The following is an 18,431-nucleotide window of genomic DNA, read 5'->3' on the forward strand; positions in this document are numbered from 1 at the left end:
CCGTCCATCAAAGCCATAAATGGCAAGTCAGCCAGAGGCCCTGTAGAACCTGCTACTGTGTTTTGTTGACCTCACAACAGTACATATATGTACACATTATGATGTTCTTTTTGTTGATGAGGCTGCTTTACTGTTCCCGCACATTTTTGTATGCCATCATGATTTCAGGTGTGGCACATTAGCAGTGTGCAATTGGTTGGTTTATGGCATTATGTGCATGTACTGTAGGTATTGTATGTGTGCATGTGTATGGGTGACAGACTTTTGTATTTGTACGCTATGTCATTTGTTTAACAGTTAACAGTGTGTCCTTTTTTTTTTATTCATGCAATGAATCTAAAGGTCTCCTATTGCCCTCTGTCATTTACAGATTATTACCATTAGGGATTATGTTCCAAAAATCATTGGCAGTGAGGCTTTTGATCATTACATTGGTCCCTATAGGGGTTATGATCCAACAACAGACCCCTCAGCCTCCAATGTCTTTGCTACGGCCGCATTCCGTTTTGGCCATGCCACAATTTCCACTGATCTCAGGAGACTCAATGAAAGCTTCCAAGAACACGAGTGCTTCTCCTCTTTGAGTCTACATAAGACTTTCTTCAGCCCATGGAGATTAGTTAAAGAAGGTTGGTGTTCTTTCTGTCTGTCCCCTATAAACTTTTTACCATTTCACTTAAGAATTTAAAAAATACGTAGCAGACGTGGCCGCTTCCCCATCGGATGTACACTCAGTCGAACTCGGGATCGAACCCACCACCTCTGATATTTCAAGCGTGACCACTACCACCTACGCTAACAAAAAGCTATCTTTTCGCTGTTGTTTCGAGACAACCCCAAATACGTGATTAGCCTACATTCGGGTATTGTCTGGTGTGCCCACAGTAACCAGTTGTTTTCGATGAACTCAAAACAAAATGTTGCCTGAATGCCAAGGTAGTTAATAAATATGTGACATAGAATATTTGATCTATGTCATATAGGATGTCATATCATTGTAAAGCAGCGGACTAACGATATTATGTGTTATTGCTCTACTGCGATCGAATCCCACTTCATGCAAGCTTGCAAAGGTTTTATTTTCTTAGCCTACAGCAGCAAATATGTAGCCTGGTCCTAACCAGACCCTTGTACATTTCATTTGTACAGAGGGTCAGGGATCACTCCATTGACAAGCGTTAACTTCCTTGAAGGTGGGTACTCTGTTGAAGTTTAAAACTATTGGATCTGCCCAGAGCCACTCTGATCTGCCATAACCAATCGCTAGCGTTCGCCTTAGCCAACTCCTTCACCACTACTGTAACGGAGCTAGCTGCCGTAGCTGGAAAATAAACGTTATCTGTTCTTGGCTATTGCGCAATACCCTGGACTCATTTAAGCAGCGGTATAACAACACTGGCATTACCAGCGCAACATTAGATAGGACGAATGGCAGTTTGTCAATGTTCAAAATGTGTAAGGGCACTCGTCGGACATAAAATAAATTATCTCTTAAATCTCAAATGGAAAATGTTAGCCGTCTTCACAGTCGTGTCGACAAGGCTTTCGTGAACAGATTGACAAAGTTTAGACTAGGCTGCGGTGTTGAAGTAGGCTGCCCTGACCAAGCCCCCACCCCCCACTCCAGAAATCTAGATTAATCTCACTGTAATCTTGGCGTTAATCTAGATTAAAATGGCTCATGCGAATTCCGCCGAAGGCATTCAGAATATGTGTGCTACCCAAATAATGACTAAAAGTAAGTCTTTGAGAACGGGTTTCTCAAGCCAGGTGGCGCATTAGACCAGGAGCTCATCTCCTGTTTCCAAAATGCATCACAAACTGCTTGAGAAAGCTGTTCTACTATGATAATTGGTGATGAAAATAAATTATGTTCAATAAGATGTACTTGTGTTCATTAACTGTTTATTAGATTAGTTAGTTTGGCTGATAGAGCTGTGCTGACGGGCTTGCCTCGGTTGCACTCAAACATCGTAGTTTGACGACGACTCTTCCCCTGCGCTACATCAGTGCTTGGCCCGGCATCTTCTGCATTAGCTAAGGGATGCTTTGCGTTTAGGTGGTATTTGAGACGGGAAGACCTCCTAAAGTAAACTAATTCCGCATAGCACAAGGTGCAAACAACCTTAGTCTTGTCGAGGTCTCCATTGGGAAGCTTCTTAACCCTCGTGCTGCCTTCGGGTCACATGACCCAAAGGTTCATAACGAACCATCGTTGTGTTTACCCAATTTTACCCAATACAAAAACAAATTAAAATAATTTTCTTTTAACCTTTTCAATGTGGGGGGTCTGAGACAGCCTAGCTGTTAAAAGAAAATGCTTCACTTTGTCTTTGTATGCGGTAAATTTGTCGCAATACGACGGTGGGTCACAATGACTGATGGGTCAGAATGACCCGAAGATAACACAAGGGTTAAAAATAAATTTTCCCTGAAGCAAACCAGGCGGCTTCATAGCTGCATCCATGTTAGCACGTCACGTTTGATGGGATAATTTCATACACAAGGCATACACACAGGTTCGAAGACTCGTTCTCGCCCCCTACAGTGCAATTCGGCTAGGTATACATCCGCGCTAAAATATCAAGGTGAAAGTCATCATAGCTTGTGTAGTATAGACCCAGCTCCCAACCCAACTTTGACAATAGATTAACGGCGATATTTTTTTTATCGCCGATAAGAGTCGCAGCGCGTTAACGCCGATAACGGCCTACCACTAATTAAAATGTAACGAGAAGTGGGCAGTGTAGTTGCTGAAAATGTGCTTAATTTATTGACAAAGCTGCTAATTTGTAAATGTGCTCCGACTTTTCGATAACCTAGCTAGCAGTGCAGTGCAGACACTAGTTGCTGTATTTTATCATAATCCTATCAAATGAGTGAAATGACAAACATGTTATGAGCTATTGAGCCTATATTTAACACAAATGTAATACACAAGCACTATAAAGCAAAAGTTTATAAAATGTTGCGCTGATAATGCCAGTGTTGTCATACTGCTGCGAGTCCAGGGTATTGCGCAATAGCCAAGAAAACACGCATCTCAACCTCGCGTTCTTCGGATTGATAAACAGCCTTTAGACGGGCTCTGCTTTGTGTTTGGCGTTGCTGGGAAAGATGAGACGTATACAGTGACGTAATGACGTGGCTCTGTGGTGGCTCTCTAGCCCGTGGAAAAGCAAACCGGTTCTTAGAAGGCTCGCAAATTGAACCGGCTCTAGCACCAGCTCCGAACTAGCTCCCGGTTCACTTTGGTGGAAAGGGGGTAAGAGAGGTGCAGACCATAAGTTACAGGCATGCAAACAGGTCAGGGGTAAAAAAGGTGAGAAGGATACGGCGAACCCCCGACCCTCTGGGGGGTCCGGGGGCATGCTCCCCCGGAAGGACATTTATTTATTTTAAAAGTTAAATGCATATTTTTTCTACAAAGTCTACAACTTTACAGATGTTCACCGTAGTCTACAGTTAATGTAGTAAAATCTTAACATGTTTTTTTATTAAAATATATCAACTAATATGGTGTATTTTATCATCCTGCAGTCGATTTCTGAAGCGTCTTGCGAAAAAAATTGACCAGCTGCCCTTTGCAGCCTGTGTGGCCGGTCCAATTTGATAACATGGGCGGCGAAAGAAAAAAGGCGGTGCTTTCAGGCGCTTCGCAGCTAAACGCAGCGCTTTGCAGCCAGTTTTAGTTTTGGAGTCTCTGTTGGCTGTGTTTGCAAAACCATACTCCTGTTGTCTCTGAGCAACAAAATCCCCAGATTGTACCAGTAGGTATATGTAAAATGTGTCCTTCAGACTGTTCATCTCCAGCCAGTAAGAAGGCATCTTGCATAGTTTACCTTATCGTATGGAAAAAAAACATGGGAGCAGACACTCGGACGACTAGAGGTGCATGGTATTCCACATCAGATTATAAGTCTTCTTTGTCCTGCCCATCCTCTCCTCTGCCCTGCCCATCCTGTCTGTGCTTTTAATAAGCATGCAATGTATGTCAACTAATTTTCAAATAAAATGTGGTGCACTTAGATTGTAACAGCAAATTTCATTTTGCAGTAGGTTACTTGTATACACTGACCCCACTGTACATGTTGCCATACAAAATACAGAAAACCTTCTCTAGAGCTGCATTTTCACTCTTACATGCTTTAGCTCAGTGGTTTTCAACCCTGGTCCTCAAGTACCCCCTGCATGTTTTAGATATTTCCCTGTTCCAACACACCTGATTCAAATGACTATTGGCTACTTGTTTGGCGTTACCTTTTCAGCGTAAGAAATACAATGTGTGGCGTGAGAGCGTGAGAAATGGTTGAAATGCGTGTCGTATCGCTGCTGTTCCTGTGGTTGAACTGCGTGCACGGTGTTGTCTACTGCTTCATCACACATGACTTTGGCCTCCGCCACAGCAGTTTCAATCTGGCGCGCTATCGTCACAGCTTTGAGCAAAGTCAGCCATACCTCCAGCAGTAGGCGCTCCCTAATGCATGGTGAAGACGTCTTTTCAACAACTTGGTCCCGAATCATCTCCGCTTCCATTGTCCAAAACTGACATGTTGTAGCCAGCTCTTTTAAAGAAGCCACAAACTGGTCCGTAGTCTCGCCTGTGTTACGGTGTAGTACAGAGTGGACCCAAACGCAGCACAGATAGAATGAGGTGATTTATTGGGGTGTAGTCTTGAGTTGTAGTCTTGTGTTGTGAACCAGCGGGTCGGCAGGCAGACAGGTACTGGGTAAACGGATGACGATCCTGGGCTCAAAGAATATAAAACAGGTTTTATATAAGGCAAGTAAATCAAGCAATGCTTGAGGGTCAAAAGCGCATACTACCACAGTAGCTGTGACAACAATCTGACGAGGAGTGGTTGGAAAGCCGGGTTGAAGTATTGCAAGATGATGAGTTAATGGGCGGCAGGTGTGTAGGATCTAGGCAGGATGATACAGGCAGGATGGTACAGGAGAACCAGCAGGGGGTGTAAAAGGGACAGGGATCAGGCCATGGCTGTGGCCGTAACAGCCTGGGCGCTGGCCACGTTGTCTGAAGCGGTATCTTTCAGTTATGACGTTCACTTGCGGCGTAAAGAAAGTATGAATGGCAGCCAATGCCGTATTGTACTTCTCATCAGCAACCGTCAGTGTGTAGAAAAGTCTCTGGCCTTCGTGCCCAAACTATGGATTAGCAGCGCGCGCTTTCTTGCCTCAGGCAATCCCTCATCAGGCATCGCCCGGAGATAATTCTCAAAAGTGCGTATCCACAGCTTGAATGGTATCGGCGGCCCCCCGACATTTTGTAGAAAATGTGTAGGCTGACTCAGGTTCAGAGTCGGCATCCTCGTCGCCAATATGTTGTGTCGTAACAATAACGACTCTGTATTGTTTTATTCTTTTACTTTATTTTCACCTACATGAATTGGTAGTGTCTGCATACTTGTATCTTCCCGGGCCACCTTATTCTTCCTCTACTACATTCACTTATCCTCTAAAATGGATTAATTGTGCACAGCGCCACCTAGCGCTAAGGTTGAACACCACAGTACCACTGTTAACATTTGTGTTATAGTGTTAATGAAAGGGAAATTCTAAGAACTATGTATTAGTCAGGTTCACGATATATTTTTGTGGGATTTTTGGGGGGATTAGCTAAACTATACATTTTTGGAAAGGTTATTGTATAAGGAGTCAGAAAATCAATGTTTGCATTTGCCCAGATGTCTGTGGCGGCCATATTGAATAAAAACAAAATGGCCACCGTAAAACTTTAATTTATAATATCTCGGCTTCTGAAAAAGCTTGAATGTTGATTTTAACTGCTAAACCCACATTTTCAGGGTCAAGGAATCCAATGGTGCAAGTTACAAAGCTACAACACTTTACCACATTAACCCATAGATGCATAAGTGGGTCAAAAATGACCCGGTGTAGTTGTCAGTTATCACAAGCAGTTGGTCAGATAACTCGGAGAACATCCTTGTAAAACATGGATGTTCTCGAACTATCGACATGCACATTTAGACCACAGTATGATTAAGCAACCTTTTTAATAAGACAGTTTCTATACATCATCGCTTTCATACATCACGGCTTGGCATCATCGTTCTGGCACTGGCTGCTGCACTGACACATGTAAGTCCTTAGCTCTGCAGGAGTACCTCCCAGAAGAGCAGTCAGATTTACATTTGCATTGAACCAACTCAAGGATGGCCTTGGGGCTGGGAGGACCTCTGTGGTCACTGGTTTGAGCATGCCATCCGAGTGTTTGAAATATCCGTTTTGCAGAGGATCCAGTTGTGGATCCTGCAGAGCAATGGCTGCCTGTGCCCATACTGTTGTTTGAACATGGACTCTCAAGATGTGCTGCTTCAGAACTCCAAGTGTTGGAGGGAGCTTGTCACTTTCTGCCCTATGTTTGCAGAAGATATGCCATCGCAGTTGAGGGATTGCCTTGATGTTGATCCCCTTGGGTGTGTAAGCGGCACATGTAAAGGATTCCAGGGCTGACAGCATTCCTTCTGTCACATCTGCTTCATCCAAAAGTATCTGCAGAGCTTTGACAATATCTTCATCTGCTTTGAGGTAGACCTGCAGCCAGGTTGCCTTGCCTATGCGGGAGAACCTTCCTGTGTTGTCAGCCCCAGTGAATGCATGGAAGGCTGGCAAAGCCTTTGCTCTTTCTTTACCTAGAGCTCGAAACAGTGGTTCAATCTGCACAACACCAGAGGCCATAGAAATGGACGTGTTCTTCAACATGAGATCATAGTTTGCTGTGACTAGCACTAAAACATCTGTATCTGGTGAGAAAAACACCAATTGTGCATCATGTGGGTTTCGCTGTGAAGCCAGCACAGCCTGGTGGATCAGCAGTGTGTCTGCTTCTTCGTGGTTGTTTTCTTCAAAGACAAGGTCTTTGTTGCTCCTAGTGAGCCCAGAAGCAGATGTGATGATCAGCTTGGAGGATCCCTTGTTGTACTCCAGAGTTTTGGCAGCAAGATATTCAGTCAAATCACTCTTAGTCTTGTCATGGGAGAGGAACCTGCTCATTGGGATGTGTTTGATGTTTGTGCCATCTGACTTCATACTGAATAGAAGCTTTTCCTTGTCTTCGTTTGTCTCTAGTTGCACTCTTCAGAGAATCTGCCCTATATGTGTCAAACACAAGGATGATTTCATCATAATCTTGTGTTAGTTGCATCAGTCTGTCATTGAAGCAGCCACTCAGATCCTTGACTGTCAATACAGTCGCTGTTTTTTTGCTCAGCTTCTGCACAAGCACCATACCGTCCACCAGTGCTATCTTCCGATTCGGCTGATCAGAAGATGTGAGGTCTGTGAGTCCTGTATCCATTGCATCTTGGTGAGTAGAACTTCCAACTTGAGGCGGCTGCTGGTCTTCATGGGGCATGTCTTCTTTTGTCAGATTCTCAAGATGGATTAGATGGATGGATTAGATGGATTAACTTGGACTTGTCATGGCATGGCAGAATTGTTCCATCAGGAGCGAACAGTGCCCTTGGTGTCAGGGTGAATTCATAGTTTCCTATGGCTTCTTTCTGGTTGATGTCTCGGTTTGACCTGGCAAGTACCATCAGCCTTGCAAAAAGGTCCTTGGTCTCCTTCAGATCCACAGTATTGTCTCTGAGTTTCACTATAATCTTCTTGTTCCCAGACAGGAACATCTTGTTGTTCTCTTTCTTCACAGGGGCCCAGAGGCTGACATCTCCATTGATACGCTCTGACACATAGTCTTCATATAACTTCTGGCCAGTGACATCAGCATTCAAGATCTGTTGTACATACTCATCTGGGATGTAGGCTTGCGTGATCACATTGTGCAGGTTGTCACCTTTAGTGGTAAAGGGGTTTCCATGGCTGAGTATGTGCCCTCTTGACTGCACTTGGCCCAAGCTCATGATGCTCTGTGATTCTGTCAGCTTCCATGTCAAACTCTTGAACTCTTTCGACAGACGAGAAAGTTCTGGTGTGACCATGAAAAATCTCTGTCTGGCATTGGCATTGTTGGAGATGCCAATGATCCCAGAGCTAATCTTCATTAGCTTGTTCAGGTGTTCGCATGCATGGTCTGCCCCAACAGACACAAAGGGAATGACACTCTTGGTGACTGATATATTGCCTGCTCGTAGTTCCTCCCATGTCTGAGGGTGATTTGTCCTCAAGTCATGCATGTCTGCGATGTATCTTGGCCAGAGTCGCTTGTACTTGATGCGGTCCATGGCAAAGAACAGCTTGCTCAGTGCTTCTCCAGCTTGTAAATGGAGTTCCAGGTCAGCATTCCGAGTTGCCGCTATAAAGGACAGGATTGTTTCCACACAATGTAGGTAATTCATCATGGCCTTGAACATTGCATTCTGGGATTTCTGTTCCTTCCATTTCTGGAATGCTGTGATGACCTCAGCAGTAGCCAAGGCTTCCAAGAGGGTGCTGTTTGCTTGCTTCATGGATTCAGCCTTCGTGTCTTTCCCTTCAGAGCAGGCAGCTTCTACTCCCTCTGTAGCCTTCAGGCACACATCTTTCAGTTGTGAGTTGTCCTTGAAGAACTCTTCCAGAGCCATTTCAGAGAGTGCTACATATGAGTAGATATGGGCATGGAGAGCTTGCTTATAGTGTGTGCATTTCAGGATTTTCCTTGTTGTGGCAGGACCATACACATCATCTTCCACCCAGGCATCATCTATTCCCGAGTTCTCCATGGAGGCACCAAGAGCTCTGAGGGCTCCATGACAACATGCAACTCACCCAGACTGGGAACAACCATTTGTTTCAAGTCAGGTCTGGCATCTAGGAGCTTCAGCACTTTCTCATAGAGGGCCATGTCAAAGGTAATGACCGTGGGGTGATCTTCCCCAACAGCCAACTTCCTCAGCTGATTTGCTTGCATGATCAGAGTCAGCAAAGTTGACCACTCGTGTGCCACCTCTGGGAATAGTGGCAAAGCTCCAACCTGTGTCAAGGGAAGGCTTTCAGACTGCAGTGAGTTGTATGCTGCCCAACCTGGAATGTTGCTGGAAGTTTCTTCTGCTTTCATTCTTGATAAAAAGATGCAAAAACCCATCCTAGCTGTGTCAGCTGATAGGATTCTGAGATCCCCTGGATGATGGCAAACTGTTCTGACCTCTTGGTAAGCTGTGGTTTTGGCTTGTCACAGTGAAGCATCTTTACATGGTAGGGAGTGACTGATAGACTCTTTGCATCACCTATGATCAGAATCAGAATTCTGTTTATTCGCCATGTATGTTATACAAATACGGAATTTACTGTGGCTGGGAGGTGCAAATCACTAAACATATACGAATCTTAAATTAAGTAAAAGTACAAAAGTTTAACTATTTCTAAGAACTAAATTAAGTAAAAGTACAAAAGTTTAACTATTTCTAAGAACTAAACAATCTAAGAATACAACAATTTAAATATAAAATAATATATATATATAAAAATATATATAAAAATAAGAATAAGGTTCAGAGGTTCTGCAACAGGTTCTTTAGAAGGATCAACCTTCTGGTACACTGCAGTGATCATTCCGTGAGTGGTTCCTTTTCTATCAGGAGTGTCCTCTGCAAAGTCTGTGTTATCTACTGCAAAAAACACGAAGGTTCCCTTCTTCAGGAATGGTGGTACATAGAGGCCTTGGTGCGCTTTGATGTTTTCTACAACAGCATTGGCGAAAGCAGTTTCCATGAGAAGGGCACGGCCATGTGAAACAGAGTAGCCATGAGCATTGAGAAGATTCATTAGCTTCTTGTTGCGTGTGTCATGGTGGACAGTCAGTGCTAGTCCCAGAACCTGTGGGTTCTCTCGTGCTTGGGGTGACCTGAATTATGCTGATTCACTGCTCGGCATGTACTTTACCTGTGCACAGGATTTGAACCCATACATGATATTCTGGATCACCGTCAGCGTTGCTCGGTCAACAACTCTGGTTCTCTTTTCAGTTTGCAGCTTTTCTGCAGGCCCAACCATTATCCAATGTATTAAGGTGTGTAGTTCAGCTGGAACATCGCCAATGTCACTAGATACCTTCATTACATTTCTCTCCTTGGTCTTGGTAAAGGTTGCAATACTTTTCCTTATTACCTGAGCTGCTTTGTAAATTGTCTTCATGCTGTTCTCCTCCTCCTTGCCAGCTGTCATTGTGGTAGTAAACATGTCCTCTTCCATTGTTACAGTGGCTGGCCATTGTCCTTTTGGCAGAAGAAGCACTCTTCCTTATCCAGTGGATTTGTAAAGGATCATGTGAATGGCAATGAAGAACCAGATGTTGAGGGGTCTGGCTCAGCCGTTTCTGTGCTTCTTTTCTGTCCACGCTTTTTGGCAGTGTAGTGTCCTGTAGCTAAAGCATGTGCATTGTGGTCTTTTGCACGTTATATTTCCACCTTTTTAGTTGCACTTGAGTGACAGGAGCGATGCCAGACTGCCTTCTCTGTGTACATTGTTTCTGGTGTGCAGTTCTGCAGTTGCCTTTGTACTTGGACATAGTCCCCATCATTTAAACTGGCCCTCTCTTGAACTACCTGAAGAATGAGACGATAGGACTCTAATCTAGGGTGTTGGACCAGGACTCTCTTCTTTTTATCATCAGACTGGCAGAAAATGCTTCCAGTTAATGGAGTCCTCAGCTTGACATACCCGTTCTTTACCTTGTGACTTGTCCCTCGTGCTTGGCACCTGCAAAGACATAAAATATTATCAAGATAGCTAGCGTTGTTATCTAACTACAAAGGGTAATTTGATGATACATGATAACACATGCTCTCAACATAATAATTATTAATGAAAATACTCTTTCAAACAATCGTCATTTACAACACTGACACTGGTACTATACAGTAATGTTAGAGACCTGTTAGCAGCAGTCATAAATGTAAATGTTGTTGAAATATAACATTCTGAAGTAAAAATTCAGATAATAGGCTACTTACTATACATGCACCAGATGCTCTGTAAAACAATGTTCTTGATGGATGACACAGCTGATATAATATGTTGTGTGTTCCACAACAACTATCCCAGTATATCAGAAGTCTGAGGAGCAAAAGTCATATATGACACACACTATACAGTAATATTAGCTAGCTTAGTTAGCTGTAGTCATATATGTATAAATATGTTGTTGAAATGTATAACATTTTCTGAGGTCAAATTAAGATAATAATACGTACTATACATGTGTTATATGCTCTGTAAAACAATGGGCCTCATTCTCAAACATTTTCTGAAGTTTCTTCAGAAATGTTTCTTACGGGCTTCGGAAAAACAACGTAAGAAAAAGACATCCGCCAAATTCATGAACGCTTGAAAATGTGTTCCTACGCAGCAGAAGTTTTCTGAGCTGTGCTCCCCGGGAAGTTTTCTTAAGTTGAAAGCGCGTCCTCGTGCTCCTGAATTTGCATACATACACGCCCCGACAGCTCCTTATAAGGGCACGCAACAGCAGTGACGTGTGCAGTCAGAATCGACACAATTAGGAAAGCAACAGGAACGCAAGTTATGTCCAAGCAAAAAGCAACCGGTGCACAGATGCATCGGTGCAACATCACCTACCAGTAAGATGAGCAGTGGAATTATTCTCCACTGGATCTAACAGTGTGCACACTAAGCAAGGTAAATTATTATTATCCGAGGATGTCTGTTATGGCAAGCCGTTTTATCATTTAACCAATGAATTCTTGATATCCAAAATTCGAATTCTTGATATCAAGAATTGCATTTTGGATATCAAGAATTCGAATTTTGGATATCAAGAATTCATTGGTTAAATGATAAAACCGCTTGCCATAATCTGTAGAGTTGATGTGAACGCAATCACCAACGATTTCTCACAACTTCATTAACATTTCTAACACGGAGTTTTCTTAAATGCGATTCCTTTGATCGATCCTTGTGGTTTTTTAAGGAACCGCATTTGAGACAACTCTGGCCGATTTACGACTGCTATTTAGAGTTTGGAAAGTCTTCTGAAGTTCAGAACAAATCCCAGATGAGAAAACTTTCATGAATGCCAAATTTTTTCCTAAATCCAATTCAGAAGAAATTCCTTCTAAAATTCTTCTTAACTGCGTTCGAGAATGAGGCCCATTGTTATTAAGGGATGACACTTTCTACTGATATAGAAAGTCTGAGGAAGAGCCATTTGGCTGGAAACATCACTGCAAATAAAATCTTTCAACAGGAACTACTTTGTGTGTGGGTCACTCTCAGCATCCATTCTAGTAGGCTTGCAATACGCATGTCTTTGTAATCATTCCCACAATAAATATTAAATGTTTTAATGAGTGATATAATTTTTTTTTGAAGAAGAAGAACAGCTGGAATATGAAATGATAACTTTTCATTACAAAGATATTGCAAGAAAACAACCACACAGGGTCATTTTTTACCTGCATCGTAGGCTGAAGCCTACGGGCCCCACGTGTGTAGGGGCCCTGTATTGGCCGGACTGTTGTTTATTATTTAAATGTACTTCAGCGCGAACAAAATAAAGACCCTTATTGGCCCATAAGAAACTTTTTATTTAATTTAAATAAGCAGGTGATTGGGTAGACGTGATTTGGGTCACATCTGTCCAATCAGCTGCTGCTGGCCAAATCATGTCAATCATTGTCATTACTCACTGCTATTGCTGGATGGCATAGAGGCAGAATGACCGAAAGAAAGTAGAGTGGAGCACAAAAACGCCAAATACAAAGGTTAAAAGAACAACGTGACCAAGATATCCTGAAACAAATCTCTAAATTGACTGGATACTTAAGGCTGCTGAATCTTCATCCAGTCAAAGACAAGATCCACAGCAGGAGGACTGCCAGCTAGCATCGGCTAACATCGGAGCTGGGGTTGAAACACCGGCAGCAGGATCCTTAGCTGTTGCAGCAGCTAGCTCATCATGTCATCGGTAATATTTCAGCGAATTTGGGGGAGTTATTCCACAATGACATGCATATTACACGTCGGGTTTTAAGGCTGGTTCTAGTTTTTTCACGTTATCAGTGATAGATGTAAAGACACCAGTCAAAATGACCTCCGCGACAAGGCCGCAGCCTCACAACCATTTCACTCAGATAGGAGGGAGTCTGAGACGGTCCGAGTCAGAGACTTCAGCCACCCGAAGCGCCATGCTGCAGACACAGTTCACCTGCTCGTGGGTCAGCCGCGCCCCTGGCAGAGATGAAGGGAATCCCTGCCCCCCCCCTCCAACTGTTGCTGTGGAGGAGAGAGCACAAAAAGAGGCTGCAAATACAGCTACCTATAGCTCGGATCCTGCATGATCATAATTAAAGGGCTGATTCTAGCACTGGGCCTTATGCTTTTTTGTATTTGTGTTTTGTCTGTAATGTTCAATTTTTCATTTTACCTATGTAGTGTGATGGTAATTTTCTTACTGTTGAGGTCCATACTTGTAGGAATGTAAAGAAAACACTGTAGTAGTGTTGGTGTCTCAATGTGTGTGTATGCCAGTTCACCTTATTTGCATGTGGACCATGTATGGCACTAAATACATTTTTCTAGTAAAGCACAATGTTTAACAGTTTAGCAGTTAAAATCAACATTCCAGCTTTTTCAGAAGCCGAGATATTATAAATTAAAGTTTTACGGTGGCCATTTTGTTTTAATTCAATATGGCCGCCACAGACATCTGGGCAAATGCAAACATTGATTTTCTCACTCCTTATACAATAACCTTCCCAAAAATGTATAGTTTAGCTAAGCCCCCAAAAAATCCCACAAAGGTTAAAATCTGAATATAATGAACCTGACTAATAGTCATGCATTAAGAGTAGAATAAAAAATAGAGAGTAAATATGTAAATGGATGTTGAAATGCAGTGCTCTGAGGTGGTGCATGTCAGTTTAGGCAGAGGTAGCCTTTTAAACCTCTAGGTAAAAAAAAAAAATCTGATTAGACTTTAGGCTATACATTTATAGTTGGATTTGACATTTAACAGACATGTAATTAATTTAGCAAGTTCTTTAACTCAAACAACCATAACACAGCTTTTAATACAACTATAGCCAACATACATATTTGTGACCGAAACTATAATTGACCTGACTATCATTAAAAGATGGATTCAATTTAGGAGAAAAAAGAAAAAGTGCCTTGTGTGCACCAAGGGACCTCAGTGCTAGCCTAACGTCACAACGTCAGCACACGTAAGCAACGACACAGTTCTAGTAAGACAGACAGCGATACCAGCGAGGCCTCAGCATTAGTACCGTAGCTAAAATTCTAGGAAAATTGAGGCTACTTTTCGCTATGTACCTACGAACATGTCTTAATCCGCTAGACAAGTGGGTTCCCCTTCGTTCTTTTGGTGAGCAGTCCCACGAGCCCTACTTACCCTGCTGGCAACTGTGCTCCGTTTTGCTCCTAGATTCAGACCTAGCCCTGGTAAATTGTAGAGCTATCTAACTACTAGACTTCTGCTGTGTGGGAATCGCAGGAGCTAACCAGTCGAAGGGCGTCCAAAAATATAGGGTGTTGATTTTCACAGCCTGGAAATATACCCATCTGCAACCGACGCAAGCACACCCCACAGTGTCCACAGAAATTGTACCCTCTCTAGTTCTATGTATTGGGTTATGTTAAACTCTCTCCAATCTGCAGATTGATATTACAACCAGAACTCAACGAAACTTTATCTTTCCGTTCATGAAGAGGCGGACTAAAACACTTTCTTCAACAATAGTAAGCTATTGCAGTCTGTCAATAAAGGCAAATATTAAATTAAATTGTACCGTTCTGGTCCGAATTTGAGCATTGGCGAAACTGATGAAACTCAGAATAAAAAACATGCGTCAAAGTCGTGTGTGAGTCTGGCCAATCATGATATAGCTGTGTCGTCATTATAACCCGTGCAGTTGCTCTCGAGAAAATGTGTTTGGCTACACAGCCGGCAGTTTTCGAATCGATCTCACGGTACTTTGATGGCATACGTCACTGTGACCGAGCCTAGGCGCCGTCTCAAGTAGGACAAAAATCTAACTAGCATTCACTGCTTCAAGTCAGCCAGCTGCAGCCGTCTGTCAGCGCCGCATGAAGTCGAACACACCTATTGTATTGTCAGCGTCCTTGGGTACCCAGCATGCAGTGTGGCATGCCAAAAAAGGGAAAGCGTTGTGGAAAATAGTTCGGTTAGAAAAGCGGTGCGGGAGATTTCAGTTGTTGTGTTCAGTTAAATGTGTGTTATGTTATTGTTTGTTAGTTAAGATAATCCTGAGGCCTGTTCCATAAAGCGAGTTTACCGAATAAGCCAGACTTATGTCAGTTAGTTGGACTCATTTCTAGTTCATTCGGTTCCATAAAGCTAACTCAACGTAGTTCAAACTCGGTTACTATGGCAACTTAGGCTGCGAAACTAGTCTGGTCCGGGGCAGGCTAACTGTCAGGCTTAGCGTGACTTGGTGCTTAACCAGACCTTCCTGTAACACTGACCCAACGGGAAAACAATGATTTATTCTCATTTTCTTACTCTCATCAGTTCAATATGTTCAACATTAGAAAATCAACTTAAATAGCCTACATAGGCTACAACATTTAGCCTAATGCATTAAACGATGATGAACAATGATTTGATACACGGCACGTTAAACGTAGCCTATGGCTAGCCTAGTTTGTGATTTCAAATGTTTAGGCATCAGGCATAGGCCTATCTCAATCTAAATTATGCGAGTATAATTATCATAGCTATATAGTTGTTAACAGTAGTCTACAATTGCAAAACAAGCCTAAATCCATAGGCTACATCTATATCCTCCATTTTCCCAACACAACCATGTTAAAAAGTTAGGCTACTGGGTAATGTATTGATTAATAGTATGCTATTTATTTAAAACAATGTCAAAAAAGTAAATTTACATGTGTTTAGAGGGTTTCTGTTTTTTAATCAACAAAGTAACTAAAAGTCTAAAAAAGGACCTCGACCTACGTAGCCTATCGTTCACTTCAATCATGGCGTGTCGTTTCATTTTGATGAAGCGGTGGATGAGGGAGCTGTCATAGTACAAGGCTTAAAGGGAACGTTCTTTCTGGAAGAAGTCACGTGGCCGTGTGCATTGCTTTTGCCGTGGTGGATTGTATGATCCATGTTTTACCTCTCGGGCTGCTTAAGAATAGGGTGCACGCGCAATTAGCTTGACTACTTAAATCTGACTTGAATTAGTAGGACTGCGTGAGCTCAAATTGGCCTTCATGGAACCGCTTTAGCCCCGCTTGACTTGTTAAGCTAATTCAAGTCTGGTTTGGGACTTTAAATCCAACTTATTTGAGCGGCCTCGGGGTCAGATTTAAGTAGTCAAGCTAATTGCGCGTGCACCCTATTCTTAAGCAGTAATTATGTTCTTACCTAAGAACAAATCCCAAATAAAAAAACATAGATGAATGCCAGAATCTTCATGAAAACTGCGTAAGTGGGATTAAGAAACAAATAAGTTCTTAAGAACATTTGGTGAATGCCGAAGGCGTGAGCACACCCAATAATAAGAAAAGGTACAAACACTTAAGGTGGCTTCGCAGCTTCGCTGCTCGGCCCCCAATAAACAACCGTCATGTATGTGTGCAACCATTTTTAAACTGGCCACAGCAAGGCAGGCAAACTGTAGATTATCAAGCCCTTTCTCCTTGTGCTCATTCAGCTCAGGTAAAACAAAGATCGGCTAATGTTCCCTTTTGTGCTTGTGCCCTGTTCGTATCCGCGAGCACATGCCCAGGCAACGTTTCTTGACGTAAGCAAATAAATGGGGTGCTAGTTTCCCCATTTCAGATTGGTTTCAAACTTATCAAAAATCAGGAAAAATGATTCTATGAAAAAGGTACTAGAATGAGCCAGGTTTGAGAATCAAACAAAAATTATTGGGGGAGATAGTTTTGGATATGTTGACTGGAGTTAATAGAATAAAAACGACTGGACGAGTCGGGAAGCAAATCATAAATGCAATACCACCTATATCCACCGAGGCCATTGCCTCATGCAGAGGGGTGGGGGTCTGGTTCAACACACTCAATGGCGTCAATTTTGCCATTTTGAATTTGAAAGAAAAACGTTTTTTTCGCTAGTCCTAACATTTTTGTCCAATCTTCCCCAGAATTGGCACAGATCATCGTCAGAGCAACCCTCACTCAAATTTTCAAAGGAGTTTTGATTTTCAAAACCGTTTGTCCGGTACAGCCAATCAAAATCGGCAACAAAGTAACCTAACAGGAAGTTGGGTCATATCTCAGCAAATCTTTGATGGATTCACGCCAAACTTGCTGCATGTACCCGGAACCCTCTTCTGAGGATATCTAAAATGTTTTCTGGGTCATTTGACCTACTTGGCCTCCTCATTGTTGCTTGTAGCTATATTTACAAATGAGTTTCTTTATTAATGAAATACAATGAGTAAATTATAAAAAATGTCAGCAGATGGGGAATATTAAGTCATAATATGTGACATGCTCTGCTGAAAAGGGGCCATTGTCGGCCAAGGTCATTTCTCAATTTTTTTACAGATAGTGAAAGTGCAGATTGTAAGCTGCACTTACAATTTACACAGTCATACACTGAAATCTGGAGATAGTTGAAGATAAGTGTATCTGAATGTTGGTAAATCTGGAATGCTCTAGCAGAGAAATCCCTCTTGAAAGATTCTAGACCTCACAGGGGGTGATTGTTTTTGTGTTAATCATTAGAAGAGCAGAGCGCCGGTCACTTCACCACCGTGAAGAGAAAAAAATATATATCTTCGCACCCAATCAAATTCCAGGATCCTGCTTTGTTGACTTATCCTGTGTGTTATATCACCCAGTATATATTTTTATTTTCAAAATCACACTGGAAAAAGCTAGTTTAAAGCTATTTTCCTCCTGTTTCCGTCAATGGCTGCCGGCTGCGCATTTTGCATTTTTCCCCTGATCTTTCAATGCTGCGATTCGCTTTTCTATCAGTAGATGCCGCAAGGAGTCCCGTGCACGAATATGTAATTCGAATTATTTTATTTTATCTCAACCATTTAATGTTGAATCTACAATAGATAATATTATAAAATAAATTTAAAAATGAGAAACAGCACACCCAATTTGTATTTGAACTTCAGTGCTTTCCCTCAGCTCGAGTAGATCATTGACTGTCGATAGACAGTGGTTTCACAAAATAAGCCAATGGAGGAAATCCAGTCTCACGAAAGGCGATTGGCGGGAACAGGATTGCTGGAACACAAATGGCAGGAAAGTAGCAGGAACCTCTAAAATTAGAAATTGACATTCCACTGGCACATGGCTGTCTGTGTTGTTAAGCAACTGTCAGGGCCTCACAAACTTACGCAACATGTCTTGAGGGGTGAAAACATTTATTAAAAAAAAAAAAAACTTGCATACTAGGTGGGTACGAAATATAATTCATTGGTTTGTAATCTAGAAGAAAATAATGTGGGAAAGACAAAGCAATA

At 42.3% G+C, this 18,431-nt stretch overlaps 1 protein-coding gene across 1 annotated transcript in view; it reads left to right on the forward strand.

Annotated features, from left to right (window-relative positions):
• tpo (thyroid peroxidase) overlaps positions 1 to 18,431 on the forward strand; it is a 59,716-nt gene that overhangs the window by 29,171 nt on the left and 12,114 nt on the right. Inside the window, exon 8 of the mRNA XM_062470275.1 lies at positions 371 to 629. Within this exon, the coding sequence (XP_062326259.1) occupies positions 371 to 629 (259 nt within the window). The remainder of the gene's footprint in view (positions 1 to 370; positions 630 to 18,431) is intronic.

The sequence above is a fragment of the Osmerus eperlanus genome, chromosome 9 (assembly GCF_963692335.1).
Source record: "Osmerus eperlanus chromosome 9, fOsmEpe2.1, whole genome shotgun sequence".
Taxonomy (NCBI): Eukaryota; Metazoa; Chordata; class Actinopteri; order Osmeriformes; family Osmeridae; genus Osmerus; species Osmerus eperlanus.